We start from the raw sequence: 18,580 nt of genomic DNA, 5'->3' as shown, positions 1-18,580 counted from the left end.
AGGAGTGGTCGACCAACAAAGATCACTCCAAGAGCAAGGCGTGTAATAGTCGGCGAGGTCACAAAGGACCCCAGGGTAACTTCTAAGCAACTGAAGGCCTCTCTCACATTGGCTAATGTTAATGTTCATGAGTCCACCATCAGGAGAACACTGAACAACAATGGTGTGCATGGCAGGGTTGCAAGAAGAAAGCCACTGCTCTCCAAAAAGAACATTGCTGCTTGTCTGTAGTTTGCTAAAGATCATGTGGACAAGCCAGAAGGCTATTGGAAAAATGTTCTGTGGATGGATGAGACCAAAATAGAACTTTTTGGTTTAAATGAGAAGCGTTATGTTTGGAGAAAGGAAAACACTCCATTCCAGCATAAGAACCTTATCCCATCTGTGAAACATGGTGGTGGTAGTATCATGGTTTGGGCCTGTTTTGCTGCATCTGGGCCAGGACGGCTTGCCATCATTGATGGAACAATGAATTCTGAATTATACCAGCGAATTCTAAAGGAAAATGTCAGGACATCTGTCCATGAACTGAATCTCAAGAGAAGGTGGGTCATGCAGCAAGACAACAACCCTAAGCACTCAAGTTGCTCTACCAAAGAATGGTTAAAGAAGAATAAAGTTATGTTTTGGAATGGCCAAGTCAAAGTCCTGACCTTAATCCAATCAAAATGTTGTGGAAGGACCTGAAGCGAGCAGTTCATGTGAGGAAACCCACCAACATCCCAGAGTTGAAGCTGTTCTGTACGGAGGAACGGGCTAAAATTCCTCCAAGCCGGTGTGCAGGACTGATCAACAGTTACCGCAAATGTTTAGTTGCAGTTATTGCTGCACAAGGGGGCACACCAGATACTGAAAGCAAAGGCTCACATACTTTTGCCACTCACAGATATGTAATATTGGATCATTTTCCTCAATAAATAAATGACCAAGTCTAATATTTTTGTCTCATTTGTTTAACTGGGTTCTCTTTATCTACTTTTAGGACTTGTGTGAAAATCTGATGATGTTTTCGGTCATATTTATGCAGAAATATAGAAAATTCTAAAGGGTTCACAAACTTTCAAGCACCACTGTATATACACACACACACATATATTTTCCAGACAATGTAAATGTTAGGTACTGAACCTGTGTGTGTGTGTCAGACGCTGAACTCAGTGACCCCTCAGCCCCAGCCTGAGGACTGCAGCATCGCTCTCCTGCCCCGGAACCACGAGAAGAACCGCTTCATGTCCAACCTGCCGCCCGACCGCTGCCTGCCCTTCCTCATCACCATCGACGGAGAGAGCAGCAACTACATCAACGCTGCGCTCATGGACGTAAGCACCATCTCCATCACTCTATACCTCCATCCATCTCATCATCTCTCCATCCCTCCACTATCAGTCCATCTCCATGAACATCTCACCCTTTCCTCCTTCTCCTCTCACTAAACCTCAACGCCGCCTCACGGTAGTTTCTCTCTCTATCTCCTCTATCCCTCTCTGTCCTTACCTCCCCCTCCCCCCATTATATTCAAAAGGCTCGAGACAAATCCAGCTCGTTTTTTTTTTTTTTCCCCTCCTCCTTCTTTTGTTCTGCTGAATGTCAGAGAAACGTTTTAAACACGTTCAGTCGATTAAACTGTCGAATCGCTTCCCTGTAACGCTGACGCAGACGTCAGGACTGTACCAGGTAACGTCCCGTCTTTATCTCAGACTGGATTTGTTTCATGGCCGCATGCGCAAACACACACACACACACACACACACACACACGCACTTGTGCACATGTGTGTTTTGGTCTTGTGCGACTGCTCCTCATCACCGCTGCATGCTCGTGCACATTCGCCATCTTTGCGTGGAAAAAGTCCTGTGTTGAGTCGTGTGTGTGTGTGTGTTTTGGGAAGTCACCGTGTGTGTGTGTGTGTGTGTGTGTGTGTGTGTGTGTGTGTGACACAGAGCTACAGGCAGCCGGCGGCATTCATCATCACTCAGCACCCTCTCCCCAACACAGTCAAGGATTTCTGGAGGTTGGTGTATGATTACGGCTGCACCTCCATCGTCATGCTGAACGAGATCGACCTCGCTCAGGTGAGAGCCTCGTCACGCACACCTGTACACTCGTCAGTGTTCCAGTGACTGAATGGTGCAGTTTGAGGACATCGTGTGTGTGTGTGTGTGTGTGTGTGTGTGTGTGTAGGGCTGTCCTCAGTACTGGCCTGAAGAGGGAATGCTCCGTTATGGCCCCGTGCAGGTGGAAAGAGTTTCCTGCTCCATGGACTGTGATGTCATCAGTCGCCTCTTCAGGATATGTAACCTGACCCGAGTGAGATCTCATTAATGCGTAACACAGGCAGCGTGCTGATTGGCTGAATTTTTTTTTTTTTAATGTTATTGAATATGAATATTAATTAGATGTCAAACTCGAGCGTTGCAGGTTTATAATAAAAGGGTTTATACCGTACAGATGGAATGTAAGGAGTAAGGAAGGCGTGTGTGTGTGTTTCAGCCACAGGAGGGCTACCTCATGGTCCGTCACTTCCAGTACCTGGGCTGGGCGGGGCTTAGAGAAGTCCCTGCCTCCAAGCGCTCGTTCCTGAAGCTTATCCTGCAGGTGGACAAATGGCAGGAGGAGTGTGAGGACGGAGAGGGCCGCACCGTCGTACACTGTCTGTGAGTGTTCACACACACACTGTTCACTTTATTAGGAACACTTAATGAAGATCTCTGGTACACCCGGGAGATCAGCATTTTCTGAAGTGGTCAGGGATGAGAGTTTTCGGCGGATTTCCGCTTTTTCTGAGCGAAAATCGATATTATTAGCCTAGTAAACTAGACCCACCCGTCTAGCGGCCAAAAATATTTTTGCCTACGAGTGGGTCTAGCCTCGCACCATATCAACAAAACCACCCCGGGCATCAAATCGCGCCCGTCAATCACAACGCAAGGTTTTTGTTTGGATTCTTTGGGCGGGCTTTTGCAGGAGTGACGACAAAGCTGCGTGACGCTGGAGAAAGCGCAACAGGAAAGATGGCTACGGCTAGTGACCAGCGCGCGTTTGACTCCGCTTTGGAATCAGTTTTAGAAGAATTAGACTTGGTTGAAACATGAGCAGGAAGAGGCTCTCCGCTCATTCCTTTTCAAGAAGGACATTTTCGCTGTTTTGCCGACCGGCTATGGCAAAAGTCTGATCTACCAGCTGGCTCCGCTCGTAGCCAAAACGATGGGGCTAGTTTGTGCAATACGAAGAATTAATAAACAGCTTTGAAACATTACTTTTTGATTATTTCTTATTTTCCCGTTATTTTAAATTTAAGGGAAATTATTTCACCAAACACCACTAAATAAAAACTCTCAAAAACAGTTTAAGCAAACCCTTGAAAAACACTTGAAAAAAAATGAGTGTATGTGGTACAGACTCCAAACTTGCGGTCATTATCTCCAAACTTCTTAATATCTAGAACCTGTTTATTAATTAATACGCATTTTGAAAAATTATTTATTTCAAGGTCTCCCCCACTGCTTTCTGTCGCTCTGACTACGTCACAGTTGCGCTGATTGGTCAGAGCGTTGGCCTATACGCACAGAGACAGTTTGAAAGACAGCGGGTTGTTCCTCCTACACCCGTCGGAGATGTCTACGAGCGAGGCCAGACTAAATATTCACATTTAGTCTGGCTTGCCAGGCTACGATATTATGCCAAATCCGTTGAGATTTTTTTTTTTTCATTGACGGGGGTTGGGGTGTGTTCCTTCGTGATACTCAAGCGTACGGCGATGTTACATGTTTACATTTTCGCCATCTTAAGTCTCGCGGTAGAATACGTGTTTTCTAGAATGTAATTGGCCAAAACATCGCTGGCGAGAGCATGATAGCCAATCATAACAGTTCTTACAAGAGTGCCCGCGTCTGTTCTATTTTATCGAAACTTGCACATGTTCATCGCCGCTGCGCTTCAAAAATACGTTTCTCTTTCGTATCGGCTTTTTTACTCAAAACGCCGAATACAATTGACAAGCGAGACAAAGCGAAGGTACGTGAAATCGATGCTGGTATAAAAAACAGAGAGACAAGCTGACAAGCTCTTGTCTTTGGCCAAAAAGCTGAAGAAGTCGTCGAAATGATGAAATGAAAATGAGAAGTGACTGTGAACTATAAATAATTGTATAAAGTGTACATCGACATTATCCCATAAACTTAGCATTCGTTTGATTTAATACATTGAACATGTATATGCTGGTCAGTAAATCTGAATTAAAGGTCCCATGGCATGGTGGTTTGTTGATGCTTTAAACGGGCTCGTGGAGGTTTCCGGATGTTATATCCGCAGCCTTTCTCGAAATGAACCCTCGGCACGTAGATATAGCCTCCTGGGAGAAAGCCCCATTTCAGCGCTTTTCCCAGTGCGTCGTTTTGCTAATGAGAAGCAGGAGGCGGGGAAGGGTAGAGGGTAGGGGCGGGCCATGGGGGGAGGGGGAGGGGCTTGACCAAGCTGCGCGCACACATACTCGCTGCTATCAGCGCCTGTAGCCACGCTGCTAAGACAAAACCCCGTTCTCCCTCGGACTCCTTTCGTAAACTCAACGTGACACAGAGAGTGAGAGTGTTCGGAGTGGTAGTTTACGAACGTATAATACCCTAGGCTTGAACACGCACTCCATAACCAAAGAGGATAGAAGCAGCAACATAGCGCTTATCCAACAGAAGACATGCATTGCGGAGCAATAGTCAAACATAAGCTCATAAGTTAGTCAATTTCCAGACTAAACTCAGTTTAACAGAGCATGCTGCATGCTTTTTGGTTTTGTAGCGCAGAGTACCTGGCTAACTGCAGGAAGCGGTTAGCTGCACAGCTAATGTAGCCATTGCGAGGCTAACGCACCGATTTTAAAAAACGGCAAAACGACTTAACAGTTCTACACTTACTTGTTCGGTGTTTGTGGCTGATGCGGCAGGGATGCTTGGTACGGACCCAGGCTTCAGTGACAGTTGATGTGCAAAACCTGCCCTGTACTGTCCCAAGTTGTGGAAACATTCCTCAGGAAAATGCTTCCGACAAACATACACCGTCTTAGGTAGACTCGACGGCGTATTATTGGAATAAATAAAATGAAGCCACTGCGTCTTCAGGGGCTCTCCTGTCGGCAGTAAAAACAGACTCTTTTCTGTGTTGTCACATCCATGTACAGCGCAATTTCCATGTTTCGCTCGCTTAGGTGATGCCATGTTGTTGTGTCCTCCCTCTATGGTCTCCTCACTACAACTGGGCGGGGCAATCCATACAGTGGGTGGGAATCCAGAGGGGGGGCGTGGGGATCATCTCCCTTGCTGATGTAGTAAAGGGAAGAGTTTATCAACGCGCCGTTTTGACGCGCCATTCTCAAATATTGGGCATAGTTTGGTTTACACATTATGAAATTTCTAGCCACTGGGGTGACTTAAGAAGGTCAGAGGGACTCATTTTAACGTTAAAAAACCTCAGAAAGTGAAAATTTCATGCCATGGGACCTTTAATGCTGACAGTTTTGAAAACTTAAATATTTCAAAAGACTTTTAATGAGGACATACCGGTAGGGTGACTGACCTTTTCTCCCTAAGAAATTTTATTTAATATATGAACATTTTGATAATTAATAAAACTTATGTTTAATGTGAATTTAGTTTGTCATTTTTGTTGATCATGAATTATAACCATACCCTTGAATGTAGAATGTGATTTTATTTTGAATTCAAACAATACTCCTATTGATTTGAAACATATTTTCATGTAAATATATAAAAAAGACAACAGATTTTTTATCTACTACAGCTCAGATTGCAGGAAAAGTGGTTTGTAAGGCCTTATTTTTCAAAATTTTCCTGGGGGGGGTATCCCTCCTAGACCCCCGGCTTCGGGCGCCATCTTGTTTTCTGCTTTTTTGGTGACCACCCACTCATCCCTGAGTGGTGTGTGTGTGTGTGCGTGTGTGTAGGAATGGCGGGGGTCGCAGTGGTGTTTTCTCAGCCATCACTATCGTCTGTGAGATGATTAAGAGGCAGAATGTTGTGGACGTGTTTCACGCTGTGAAGAGTCTGAGGAACAGCAAACCCAACATGGTAGACACACCGGTGAGACACACACACACACACACACACACACACACACACACTCATGCAGCACGTCCTGATTTGGTTGTGTGACGGGGTGGAGCTTAAGCTCCATTTCTAGTTACTTTTAACACGTTAAGTTAGTTCCTGTTGCCGCTGACATTGCGTCGTCGCAGCTGTAAACTCCTCTGTCCTGAAGTTACAGCTTCACCTCCGACTCTTACAAAACATCTCTATTCAGCGATTACACATGTCCCCACCCCCCCAACAAACCCCTCCCCCTGTGAATGAGCTGCTGTTACTATAGAAACGGTCATGTAGAGAATAAGTGCATTAATAATATATAATGTACAATACGAACCTGCACTACTGTCAGAGCTGCTGTTACATATACAACCCCGATTTTTAATTTACAAATCTCAAAAACTGATATTGTATTCACAATAGAACATAGACAACATATCAAATGTCAAAAGTGAGGCATTTTGAAATTTCATGACAGCAACACATCTCAAAAAAGTTGGGACAGGGGCAATAAGAGGCTGGAAAAGTTAAAGGTACAAAAAAGGAACAGCTGGAGGACCAAATTGCAACTCATTAGGTCAATTGGCAATAGGTCATTAACATGACTGGGTATAAAAAGAGCATCTTGGAGTGGCAGCGGCTCTCAGAAGTAAAGATGGGAAGAGGATCACCAATCCCCCTAATTCTGCGCCGACAAATAGTGGAGCAATATCAGAAAGGAGTTCGACAGTGTAAAATTGCAAAGAGTTTGAACATATCATCATCTACAGTGCATAATATCATCAAAAGATTCAGAGAATCTGGAAGAATCTCTGTGCGTAAGGGTCAAGGCCGGAAAACCATACCGGGTGCCTGTGATCTTCGGGCCCTTAGACGGCACTGCATCACATACAGGCATGCTTCTGTATTGGAAATCACAAAATGGGCTCAGGAATATTTCCAGAGAACATTATCTGTGAACACAATTCACCGTGCCATCTGCCATCGCCAGCTAAAACTCTATAGTTCAAAGAAGAAGCCGTATCTAAACATGATCCAGAAGCGCAGACGTCTTCTCCGGGCCAAGGCTCATTTAAAATGGACTGTGGCAAAGTGGAAAACTGTTCTGTGGTCAGACGAATCAAAATGTGAAGTTCTTTATGGAAATCAGGGACGCCGTGTCATTCGGACTAAAGAGGAGAAGGACGACCCGAGTTGTTATCGGCGCTCAGTTCAGAAGCCTGCATCTCTGATGGTATGGGGTTGCATTAGTGCGTGTGGCATGGGCAGCTTACACATCTGGAAAGACACCATCAATGCTGAAAGGTATATCCAGGTTCTAGAGCAACATATGCTCCCATCCAGACGACGTCTCTTTCAGGGAAGACCTTGCATTTTCCAACATGACAATGCCAAACCACATACTGCATCAATTACAGCATCATGGCTGCGTAGAAGAAGGGTCCGGGTACTGAACTGGCCAGCCTGCAGTCCAGATCTTTCACCCATAGAAAACATTTGGCGCATCATAAAACGGAAGATACGACAAAAAAGACCAACTAGAATCCTACATTAGACAAGAATGGGTTAACATTCCTCTCCCTAAACTTGAGCGACTTGTCTCCTCAGTCCCCAGACGTTTACAGACTGTTGTAAAGAGAAAAGGGGATGTCTCACAGTGGGAAACATGGCCTTGTCCCAACTTTTTTGAGATGTGTTGTTGTCATGAAATTTAAAATCACCTAATTTTTCTCTTTAAATGATACATTTTCTCAGTTTAAACATTTGATATGTCATCTATGTTCTATTCTGAATAAAATATGGAATTTTGAAACTTCCACATCATTGCATTCCGTTTTTATTTACAATTTGTACTTTGTCCCAACTTTTTTGGAATCGGGGTTGTAATTAACCAGCACTGCTGAGTTCTGGACTGTGTGGTGTCGCTGCAAATTTAAACACGTAGGAGGCGGAGCTATAAAAGCTGAAGTAGAACCTGTCTCGTGAGGTTTTGCATATAAATTAGCATCAGTCAATGTTATGTGACATTTTGCGCAACAAAACTGTCTTGCTACTGTGTGTGTGTGTGTGTGTGTGTAGGAGCAGTACCGATTCTGTTACGACGTGGCGCTGGAGTACATCGAAAACTCATAATGGAGAAGTGAAGAAGGTGCCATCTGTCCATCCATCATCCAGAACACACACACACACACACACTTGTCTTTCCCATCGTCATAAAAATGTCACTCGTCTGACTGTAAACATCCATCCGAACGTCTGCAGACGGAATCGACAAATAACGGTAAAAGTGTGGGACGTGACGGAACCATTCGCACATTTCATTTGAAAATAAATTGTGTTTAACGTTTCTTTGTAAACACAAAGACCGAGCTGTTGCATGCAAACATTTTTGTTTAATTTCTCTCCATTGTTGTCACTGTTACTGTCGATGAACCATGTACAGGATTATATCTGATGTCCATCATTGTGTAAAAAAAAAAAAAAGTAAACTCAGCTGCAGCGTGTGGCTTTGGCTTTGTATTGTGCACTAATAGCTGGCTTATGGATTATTATTGTGTTTATTTTTTATCATTTTCCGTTTTTGTAGCAGAATTATAATCGTAAGCCAAAGACGAGTGTAAATATGTCGATAAAGCACATTGTTTGTATTTATTTTTTTCCCCCGAAGGCTCAAAAACAATCATCGTTCCTGCCTGTTTACCTTGTAAACATTTTATTGTGAATATTTTTTTTTTATTATTATTATTGCAGTAGTGTTGTTATTTGGACTGTAGGCATGTGATGATGAATTGACTGACTGACGCACCGCCGTGTTTCTGTTCAGTAAAATTCTGTTTACATCCCACTGTTACGTTTATTAAATTTCGTTAAGTTTAATCCAAATTTATTTTAGAATTTTCAGAAAATTGTTCAAGTGTAAATGTACATTGCGCTAGAAAATTCCTCGACTGCTGCTTGGCGCAATAAAAATAAATAAATAAATATTTTCTTTTCCAAAAGTCCTCAGTTGTAAAATTATTTTTTTTTTTAAGAATTTTTAAATAGCTGATTATTTCACAATCTTGAATTTCAGTCACTTTTTTAAAAGCATTTTAGAAAATTTTATTTTAAAACCTGAACATTTAGTTTGAAAAGTGCTTTTAAAAAAACGACATTAGGATTGAATTTTGTCAGTCAAACTGTTACATATGCAAAAAAAAAAAGTTTTTTGGATGATATGAAATTAGGTGAATTTAATTTTAAGTCCTTACTTTTGGTTAAATTTTAAAAAAAAGAAAGAAAGAAAGAAAGAAAGAAAGAAAATGACCATCACCGTAATCAGGACAGGTAATTCTCTCATGATTTCTTGCCGTTTAGTGATAACACGGTAAATAATTTGTCCTCACATGCCTCGTGTTACAGATAATTTTGTAAAAAAAAATTTCTTTATTTTTTGAAAATTTTACCTGCATTTTTTTTTTGTGTACCTGATTGTGAACTGTATCTTTTTCTGAAGTGATATCGAGGAGGAAAACTTTATTTTACGGAGAACTTGAGCGCTAACGTACATCCGAGTGTTTTACGCGAAAATATCTACAGTGTTTAACTCCAGTGTGTGTAAAGGAAGGAAGGAAGGAAGGAAGGAACTCACAGCCAGACGCCGCCAGGTTGGACTTTTACATGGCGAGGGCAAGAAAAAAAATCAACCCGATCAATTGCGTCGTCTCAGTCACGCATCGTCTTTGTTCTGTCTTTGTTGTTGGCTAAATGGCTGTATTGAAACTAGTGAAAATTCTTTTAATAAAAAAAGATAATCTTTAAAAACGTGTCTCTTTTTTTATATTTACAGTGTCAGTGCTGTGAGATACAACAGGACGGGTTTCAGTTTTATCCTCAGCGTTCCTGCACTGCAGATTAGCCGCTTGCCTGTACCGTAGGTCAATAAAAACTGTTATTGCTGTTGTTTCTTTTAAAAGCTGTGACAAAAATGCACAGTGGACACGGACACGCCCACGCCGCTTCCGGTCCTCCTCCTGGTTCCGTTGGACGCTCATGGATCCCGGTTAAAACCGAAACATAGACGCTGTGCTTAAGCAACTGCAGAAACTTGACTTCCAAACCTTTTCGAGAGAATCTAGTCAGTTTTGTAACTGAATACGGCCAAAGCAAGCCCCACCCATTTCCATAAAATTACAGAAACCACCAATCAAATCGCAGCCTTTTTCTGGAGCAAAGATCTCTCGTTTACGCATCGCAAAACCTCTGAATAACTGAAACGGGCAGAACATTTTTATCCCCTGCTGGCCGAAAGGCCCGAAGGGGGATTATGTCATGATGATATCCGTCCTAGGAAGGGTACTCACTTTCTGAAATCAAGTCCTCTCACAATTTTTGGATGAATTTCATGAAAATTGGCAGGATTCTTGGTTATATGTTGGTAATACGCATATTGTAATTTCATTAAATTGGGTCACATTTTACCAGAGTTACAGCCCTTGATTAAATAACTTGTACTTTGACGGTTTCATGAAGGTGGACGTTCTTCTGAAATCAACTCCTCTCACAGTTTGCGGAACGTTTGCAGCCGGATACACCATGGATGCCTGGGAGAAGTAGCGTGTGGTGTGCTTGGCGATTCTTTCCGTGGAGGACATTGAGGATATTTATCTATTCGGAACCATGATCACAAGATTTTTGCTGATTGGACTTGGCATTGCCCTGGTGTATCGAGGAAATCAGTTAACGGTGGCAGCTGTTCAAAGCCCCACAAAGCTGCCCGACATGATTGAGGCGGTGGGCAGAGCTGTCGGCGCTCAGACTGTGGCTGTTCAGAACTTGAGTCACAACATTGATCACATCATGGAGAAGTTGATGGCTTTGCAAAGAGAAATGGATCATTCTGGTGGCCAGAATGGACAAGCGGGTTAAGCGAAAAAGGACACGTCTACAAATTCCAATCTTATCTTGGCTCTCCCAGCCAGCACTGCCTTCAAGGCTATCGCTGTAGAAACACGATTCTCCCCCTGGAGTTCACTGCAGTGAGACTCTGTGTGTGTGTGTGTGTGTGTGTGTGTGTGTGTGTGTGTGTGTGTGTGTGTGTGTGTGTGTGTTTTTTTCCTATACTTTCTTTCTGTCTGTAGTATGAAATCAAAGTCAAACCGGAGTCAGATTCCTCGTGTGTGTAACATACCTGGCAATAAAGTGCTTCTGATTCTGAGTTTATGGAGGAATTTCACCAAACTTGGCAGAAGGCTTTGTTGTATGACGGTTATATGCAGATTGAAATTTCGTTTAATTTGGGCAAGTTTTCCCAGAGTTATGCCCTTGATTATTAACAAACTTGTACTTTGGCAATTTCATCAAGGTGTGCTTGCTTTCTGAAATCAACTTCCTTCACAATTATTATCCCCCGCTGGCTGAAAGGCCCAAAGGGGGGATGATGTCGTGGCGATGTCCGTCTGTCCGTCGCAGGAAGGGGACTCACCTTCTGAAATCAATTCCTCTCACAATTTTTGGAGGAATTTCCCGAAACTTGGCAGGATTCTTTGTTATATGTCAGTAATACGAATATTGCAATTTCATTCAATTCAGTCGCATTTTACCGGAGTTATGGCTGAGTTGCCAGCGGGGGATATTATGCTCTCGGAGCACTCTTGTTCAGTCCAGTTACAGGAACTCGCTCCAAAAAAACTCAATGTACAGTAGTTTGTTTACACGTCGAAAACTGCCATACACACAGAACAGCGGCGAGCCAATCCGATTGTAACGTTCACCTTCATCCTGAGGCCTGAGATTCCTTTTAAAGATCAAACTTCAGACAGAACTTTATTCTACAGCTTTAATTATTTTTCCCCCTTTTTGATAAAAAAAAAATGTCCATAATATGGGGGGGAAGTGCATAAATAGATTTTGGAAAATATAATAAAAATAACAAATTTTTCATTATTTTCTTGAGTTTAATTCTGCAGTATTTTATCATACATTAAATATACAAATTAATATTTAAATTATTAATAATTATATTAAATATATTTGTGTAATAGAGTATATAATGCATTACATTATGGTGGTGTAGTGGTTAGCGCTGTTGCCTCACAGCAAGAAGGTCCGGGTTCGAGCCCTGTGGCCGGCGAGGGCCTTTCTGTGTGGAGTTTGCATGTTCTCCCCGTGTCCGCGTGGGTTTCCTCCGGGTGCTCCGGTTTCCCCCACAGTCCAAAGACATGCAGGTTAGGTTAACTGGTGACTCTAAATTGAGCGTAGGTGTGAATGTGAGTGTGAATGGTTGTCTGTGTCTATGTGTCAGCCCTGTGATGACCTGGCGACTTGTCCAGGGTGAACCCCGCCTTTCGCCCGTAGTCAGCTGGGATAGGATCCGGCTCGCCTGCGACCCTGTAGAACAGGATAAAGCGGCTAGAGATAATGAGATGAGATGAGATTACATTATATCTACAGTATATGAAATACAAGTTTCACCTTTATCACACAATAAGAATAACTTTTTTAAGTCATCTTTTTATTTTTAATTCGTTTTACTTAATGATATAAAAGAACACTGTGCTACAGATGATAAAACATCCATAAATATTTACTTCCTTATGGCAGGAAATGGTAAAAAAAATAATAATAATTTATTGTTGCTCCAACTTTTTAACCATAATATTATTTCACGTCATATACAACCCCGATTCCAAAAAAGTTGGGACAAAGTACAAATTGTAAATAAAAATGAAATGCAATAATTTACAAATCTCAAAAACTGATATTGTATTCACAATAGAACAGACAACATATCAAATGTCGAAAGTGAGACGTTTTGAAATTTCATGCCAAATATTGGCTCATTTGAAATTTCATGACAGCAACACATCTCAAAAAAGTTGGGACAGGGGCAATAAGAGGCTGGAAAAGTTAAAGGTACAAAAAAGGAACAGCTGGAGGACCAAATTGCAACTCATTAGGTCAATTGGCAATAGGTCATTAACATGACTGGGTATAAAAAGAGCATCTTGGAGTGGCAGCGGCTCTCAGAAGTAAAGATGGGAAGAGGATCACCAATCCCCCTAATTCTGCACCGACAAATAGTGGAGCAATATCAGAAAGGAGTTCGACAGTGTAAAATTGCAAAGAGTTTGAACATATCATCATCTACAGTGCATAATATCATCAAAAGATTCAGAGAATCCGGAAGAATCTCTGTGCGTAAGGGTCAAGGCCGGAAAACCATACCGGGCGCCCGTGATCTTTGGGCCCTTAGACGGCACTGCATCACATACAGGCATGCTTCTGTATTGGAAATCACAAAATGGGTTCAGGAATATTTCCAGAGAACATTATCTGTGAACACAATTCACCGTGCCATCCGCCGTTGCCAGCTAAAACTCTATAGTTCAAAGAAGAAGCCGTATCTAAACATGATCCAGAAGCGCAGACGTCTTCTCTGGGCCAAGGCTCATTTAAAATGGACTGTGGCAAAGTGGAAAACTGTTCTGTGGTCAGACGAATCAAAATTTGAAGTTCTTTATGGAAATCAGGGACGCCGTGTCATTCGGACTAAAGAGGAGAAGGACGACCCGAGTTGTTATCGGCGCTCAGTTCAGAAGCCTGCATCTCTGATGGTATGGGGTTGCATTAGTGCGTGTGGCATGGGCAGCTTACACATCTGGAAAGACACCATCAATGCTGAAAGGTATATCCAGGTTCTAGAGCAACATATGCTCCCATCCAGATGACGTCTCTTTCAGGGAAGACCTTGCATTTTCCAACATGACAATGCCAAACCACATACTGCATCAATTACAGCATCATGGCTGCGTAGAAGAAGGGTCCGGGTACTGAACTGGCCAGCCTGCAGTCCAGATCTTTCACCCATAGGAAACATTTGGCGCATCATAAAACGGAAGATACGACAAAAAAGACCAACTAGAATCCTACATTAGACAAGAATGGGTTAACATTCCTCTCCCTAAACTTGAGCAACTTGTCTCCTCAGTCCCCAGACGTTTACAGACTGTTGTAAAGAGAAAAGGGGATGTCTCACAGTGGGAAACATGGCCTTGTCCCAACTTTTTTGAGATGTGTTGTTGTCATGAAATTTAAAATCCCCTAATTTTTCTCTTTAAATGATACATTTTCTCAGTTTAAACATTTGATATGTCATCTATGTTCTATTCTGAATAAAATATGGAATTTTGAAACTTCCACATCATTGCATTCCGTTTTTATTTACAATTTGTACTTTGTCCCAACTTTTTTGGAATCGGGGTTGTAATTATATTTATCATATTTTTATTAATGTATTCCGTTAAATATTGCTGACTTCCTTGTCCCATAAGAGAACAGTAAGGACACATTTCTGAAATTATTAAGAGTGGAAGAAACGCAATACGAATATCAGCTCATAAGTTTGCACCCCCCTCTCGACCTGAACAGGATATAAAGGTTCTTGTCCTTAAAGCAGGTCTTGGAGACCCACAGTTCTGTCAGCGTTCCTCCATCAGCCCTCCTTTTCCTCTGTGAAGAAAAGAACGAGTGAAATAAAGCTTGCGTGCGGTTTCACTGCTGCAGCTCTGCAGAGCGTCGCTTTCCTTCGAGGTTGATATCCTTCACTTCCTGTTCTTGTCCTCCAGAGCAGCAATATTTCACACACTATTGTTCTTACTCGACATCTCTGAGCTCTACTTTGGCTGAAAAGAGGTCAAAAGGTCACTCTTTCACCACCACGCTGGCTGGCCGGCCTTGTCGATCTTGGATTTTTAATTTTTTTTTAATTATACATTAAGGCCTTCAAAGGATGCCTTAATACCATACAACTCAGCTTGTGGACAGGTTTTTAAAAAGGTACTGAGGATGGCGATGACACTAACGGAGTTCACTCGCTCTCTGGACCCTGAAACGCTGCCCAGGATTCTGCAGATTCAGTCTGGGATTTACTTTCAAGGTACAAAACAAGCAGAAAACGTCACACGTGAATGTAGATGGGCTTGAATCTTAAATAAATAAATAAATAAATATATATACACTTTATAAATGGAGTATAAATCATACGTACGAGACTAATTTTAACCAAAAAAAAGTTGTTGTTGATTCTGTTTTCTCTCCTTTTCATATTTGTGGTCACTTTACATTAGAAAGTATATTTAATCCTATATTTATTAGATTTATATTGGACCAAAACATTGTACAGCGAATAAGATAAGCATCAAGTTTCTCCTTTTATGGTCAACCTATACAAAGAAAACAGGATATTTGATACTGAGAATAATTTCCTGCTTATTTTCTCTGCTTTAATTGTCGAAAGTAGTTTTTACAACCAAACTGTTGAAACTTACTCCATCGTTTTTAATTTCATCGTCTCAGTAGACTAATAAAGTTTCAATCTAGGAATCATAAATCTACGCAGAAGTCGACGTAATTGTATCGGCTTTGGCTTAAAATAGAAAATTCCACCGTGATATTTGTGTTTAACCTCCTAAGGCCCAAGCTGTTTTTTTTTACATGCATTTTTTATTTCTCTTTGCTATTTGGGCTTATTAGAACCTGATTAGAATAAAAACTAAGCATCATCTTTTGATAAGATGTACTTTTAGAGAAAAAGTATGTCCACATATGTGGATTCTTGTTCCGAATTTCCATAAAGTGCTGTCCACGCATGTGACCGCTAAGCCCTAGGAGGTTAAAGACTTTTTAGTAACACTTTGCATTTCCTTTCAGCTAAATTTTTAATTCGATTTTAGCTTTTAGCTCAACATTTTCTGCGTAAACCAGAAACTACCATCTTGGATAAGGACTCAGGTTAAAGTCACAAAGAAAATGAAGACTTATTTTCACTGGTGTTTCCTTAAAGGCTAAATAAACACTTTAATTAGTCACAAAATTCATCACCAAAGTAGATTAAAATGAGCCTAAAGCAAGTTCCTAAACAGTATGTATAAATATTGGCACCCACTATTCAAATTTAATTTGGCAAGTAAATTAAAAAAAAGTTTAAAATGTTTTCTCCACGTTTGTCTTTATTGACTTTTTTTAACTCAAAGATTCATTCATTAATGTTTTTAGAGCGTTAAACCTTTAACACAAGTGTAACTTTTACGATTTCCTCAACTTAACAGAAGCAGTTTCCTTCTAAATGCAAATACGTATGCTGTATATCACTATTATTTAAGCACCTTATTGCTATTTGTAAAATTCTGCATATTTGAGACACACTGAGGATGTAATTTATTTAATTTAATTTCATTAAAACTATAATTTACAAACCCTACCCTTCAGTCACATTTATAACGAAAGCTTTGTTCACGAACCCGTGAACCTGAACACTGCATTTCAGAAATAATAAGTAATAGTAGTAAAGTATTGTGCTGCTGGTTTTGGTTCAGGTTCTGTGTATGAGCTCTTCGGGAGAACATGCTGCCTCTCGACTGGAGACCTGATGAAGATAATCAACATCACCATCACCAGATTCATCGCACACACTTCAGACGGGACGGATATCAACCTGCCTTTAGATTATCCAGGTATGCGAAGACCTGAGTGTGTGTGGAGTGGAGTGGAGTGCAAATGTTTGCACACGCTTTCTCAAAAATCATGTCGTGTGATGCGAGTTTGGATTCACTGATGTTCTTTCATAAGTAACAATATTGTAATTTTTTGACATTTTTCTTTTACGCTGTTGCGTTCCTGGATGTGATGCTGTATTCCAGGGACTTTTTTGATATCTCCTTTGAGCTTTTCATAATCTCACAGACAGCTTTGAATAATTTTATAACCCCAAATCAGTAAAGGTTGGGACTGTATAGAAATTAAAACTGAAAGCAATGATTTGTAAAGAATCTTTGACCTGTATTGCACTCAAAACAATACAACAGCACATTATTTGATGTTTTATCTCAAATTTAAAAAATTAACACTTCAGAAAAGAAAGTTGAGACAGTGAAGCATTTCACACTTCTCATGTTGGCATTCCAAAAGAGGTGACACGCCCTCTTCTTCCACAGCCACGCCTTTGTAATGCGAGTAGAATGTGGTTTTGCGTTGTCTTGTTGAAATCTCCCTGGAAAAGACGTCGTCTTGAAGGCAGCAGATGTTGCTCCAAAATCTCAGTGTACTTTTTTGCATTAATGCTGCATCACAGAAGTATAAGTTACCTTCACCAAGGGCACTGACCCAACCCCATACCATGATACACCCTGGCTTTTGGACTTGTTCCTGCTAACAGTCTGGATGGTGATAGTCTTTTCCTCTTCAGAGCACACGGCGTCCATTTCTTCCAAAAAAGACCTGGAGTACTGATTCGTCTGACCATAATACCCGTTCCCACTGTGTGATGGTCCATCCCAGATGCCTCCGAGCCCAGAGAAGTCAACGCCGCTACTTCTGGACACAGTTAACATAAGCCTTCCTTTTTACACAGTAAAGTTTTAACTGGTGTTTGTGGATGTAACTCCGTATTGTAGCTTGATAAAGGTTTTTCAAAGTAATCCCAAGCCCATGTGGTTCTATCAGCTGTAGATGAATGACGGTTCTTGATGCAGTGAGGGATCGGAGATCACAGGGGTTCAGATTAGGCTTGAGCCCTTTACACACCGAAATTCCTCCAGATTCCTTGAATGGTTTAATGATATTCAGCACCGTAGAGGGTGAAATATCAAATCCCTTCCTATCTTTCTTTGAGGAACATTGTTTTAAACATTACAATAATTTTCTCACACATTCTTTGACAAACTGGAGATCCTCGCCCCGTCTTTACTCCTTAAAAACTCGCCCTTTCCTGGATACTGATTTTGTACCAGTCACCTGTTTCACATCACATCATTATTTAATTGTTTTACCTCATTACTTGCCCTAAATTACCCCGCCCCAACTTTTTTTGGAATGTGTTGCAAGACGGAAACGCAGGAATGGATATTTATTAACAAATAAATGAAGTTGACCAACAAAACATGATATATCTCAGATTCATTCTGTCTGCAATAAAATACAAGTCAAAGTACATTTACAAATCACTGCTTTCTTTTTTGTTTGCATTTCCCATACTGTCTCAACTTTTTCTGATTTGGGGTTGTAGTTTACGGTGCGAGAAATCCATTATCCTGACTCTTAAATACTCAAGATTTTGAGCCTTTCAAAAAACCTGATAAAGTAAACAATAAACTGAGAAACCATTCAATAAATTCCCGAGCCTACAAACTTTTGAGCTTATTTAATAAAGCGAACTGATGAAGATTTAGTGACTAATTTAATTAATATGCAAAAAGAATTAACCTATAATGAGATTTCCATCTGAAACTCAGTAAATGATCATGTAAATAATGTAATTTGTAAATAAATAATACAACTGCATATTATTTTCATAATTATACTAATTTATAACCAGTTAGCATTAGCTAAATTGAGCAGCATCACAGTAATATTACAACCCCGATTCCAAAAAAGTTGGGACAAAGTACAAATTGTAAATAAAAATGGAATGCAATGATGTGGAAGTTTCAAAATTCCATCTTTTATTCAGA

General features: G+C 41.0%; 2 protein-coding genes across 5 annotated transcripts in view; both read left to right on the top strand.

Annotated features, from left to right (window-relative positions):
- The window catches only part of ptprk (protein tyrosine phosphatase receptor type K), a 229,055-nt gene extending 219,159 nt beyond the window's left edge, over positions 1-9,896 (top strand). For all 4 annotated transcript variants that reach the window (XM_060913569.1, XM_060913567.1, XM_060913566.1 and 1 more), the window contains 6 exons: positions 1,146-1,319; positions 1,941-2,072; positions 2,182-2,307; positions 2,491-2,654; positions 5,954-6,089; positions 8,172-9,896. In XM_060913569.1, the coding sequence (XP_060769552.1) occupies positions 1,146-1,319; positions 1,941-2,072; positions 2,182-2,307; positions 2,491-2,654; positions 5,954-6,089; positions 8,172-8,225 (786 nt within the window). In that variant the 3' untranslated portion in view covers positions 8,226-9,896. The remainder of the gene's footprint in view (positions 1-1,145; positions 1,320-1,940; positions 2,073-2,181; positions 2,308-2,490; positions 2,655-5,953; positions 6,090-8,171) is intronic.
- A 4,735-nt stretch (positions 9,897-14,631) lies between these two features.
- The window catches only part of themis (thymocyte selection associated), a 28,507-nt gene continuing 24,558 nt past the window's right edge, over positions 14,632-18,580 (top strand). Inside the window, exons 1-2 of the mRNA XM_060913565.1 lie at positions 14,632-15,009; positions 16,448-16,585. Coding sequence (XP_060769548.1) covers positions 14,919-15,009; positions 16,448-16,585 — 229 coding nt within the window. The 5' untranslated portion in view covers positions 14,632-14,918. The remainder of the gene's footprint in view (positions 15,010-16,447; positions 16,586-18,580) is intronic.

Source organism: Neoarius graeffei, chromosome 2, assembly GCF_027579695.1.
Source record: "Neoarius graeffei isolate fNeoGra1 chromosome 2, fNeoGra1.pri, whole genome shotgun sequence".
NCBI classification, from domain to species: domain Eukaryota; kingdom Metazoa; phylum Chordata; class Actinopteri; order Siluriformes; family Ariidae; genus Neoarius; species Neoarius graeffei.
This window is presented reverse-complemented; position numbering and strand designations above follow the sequence as displayed.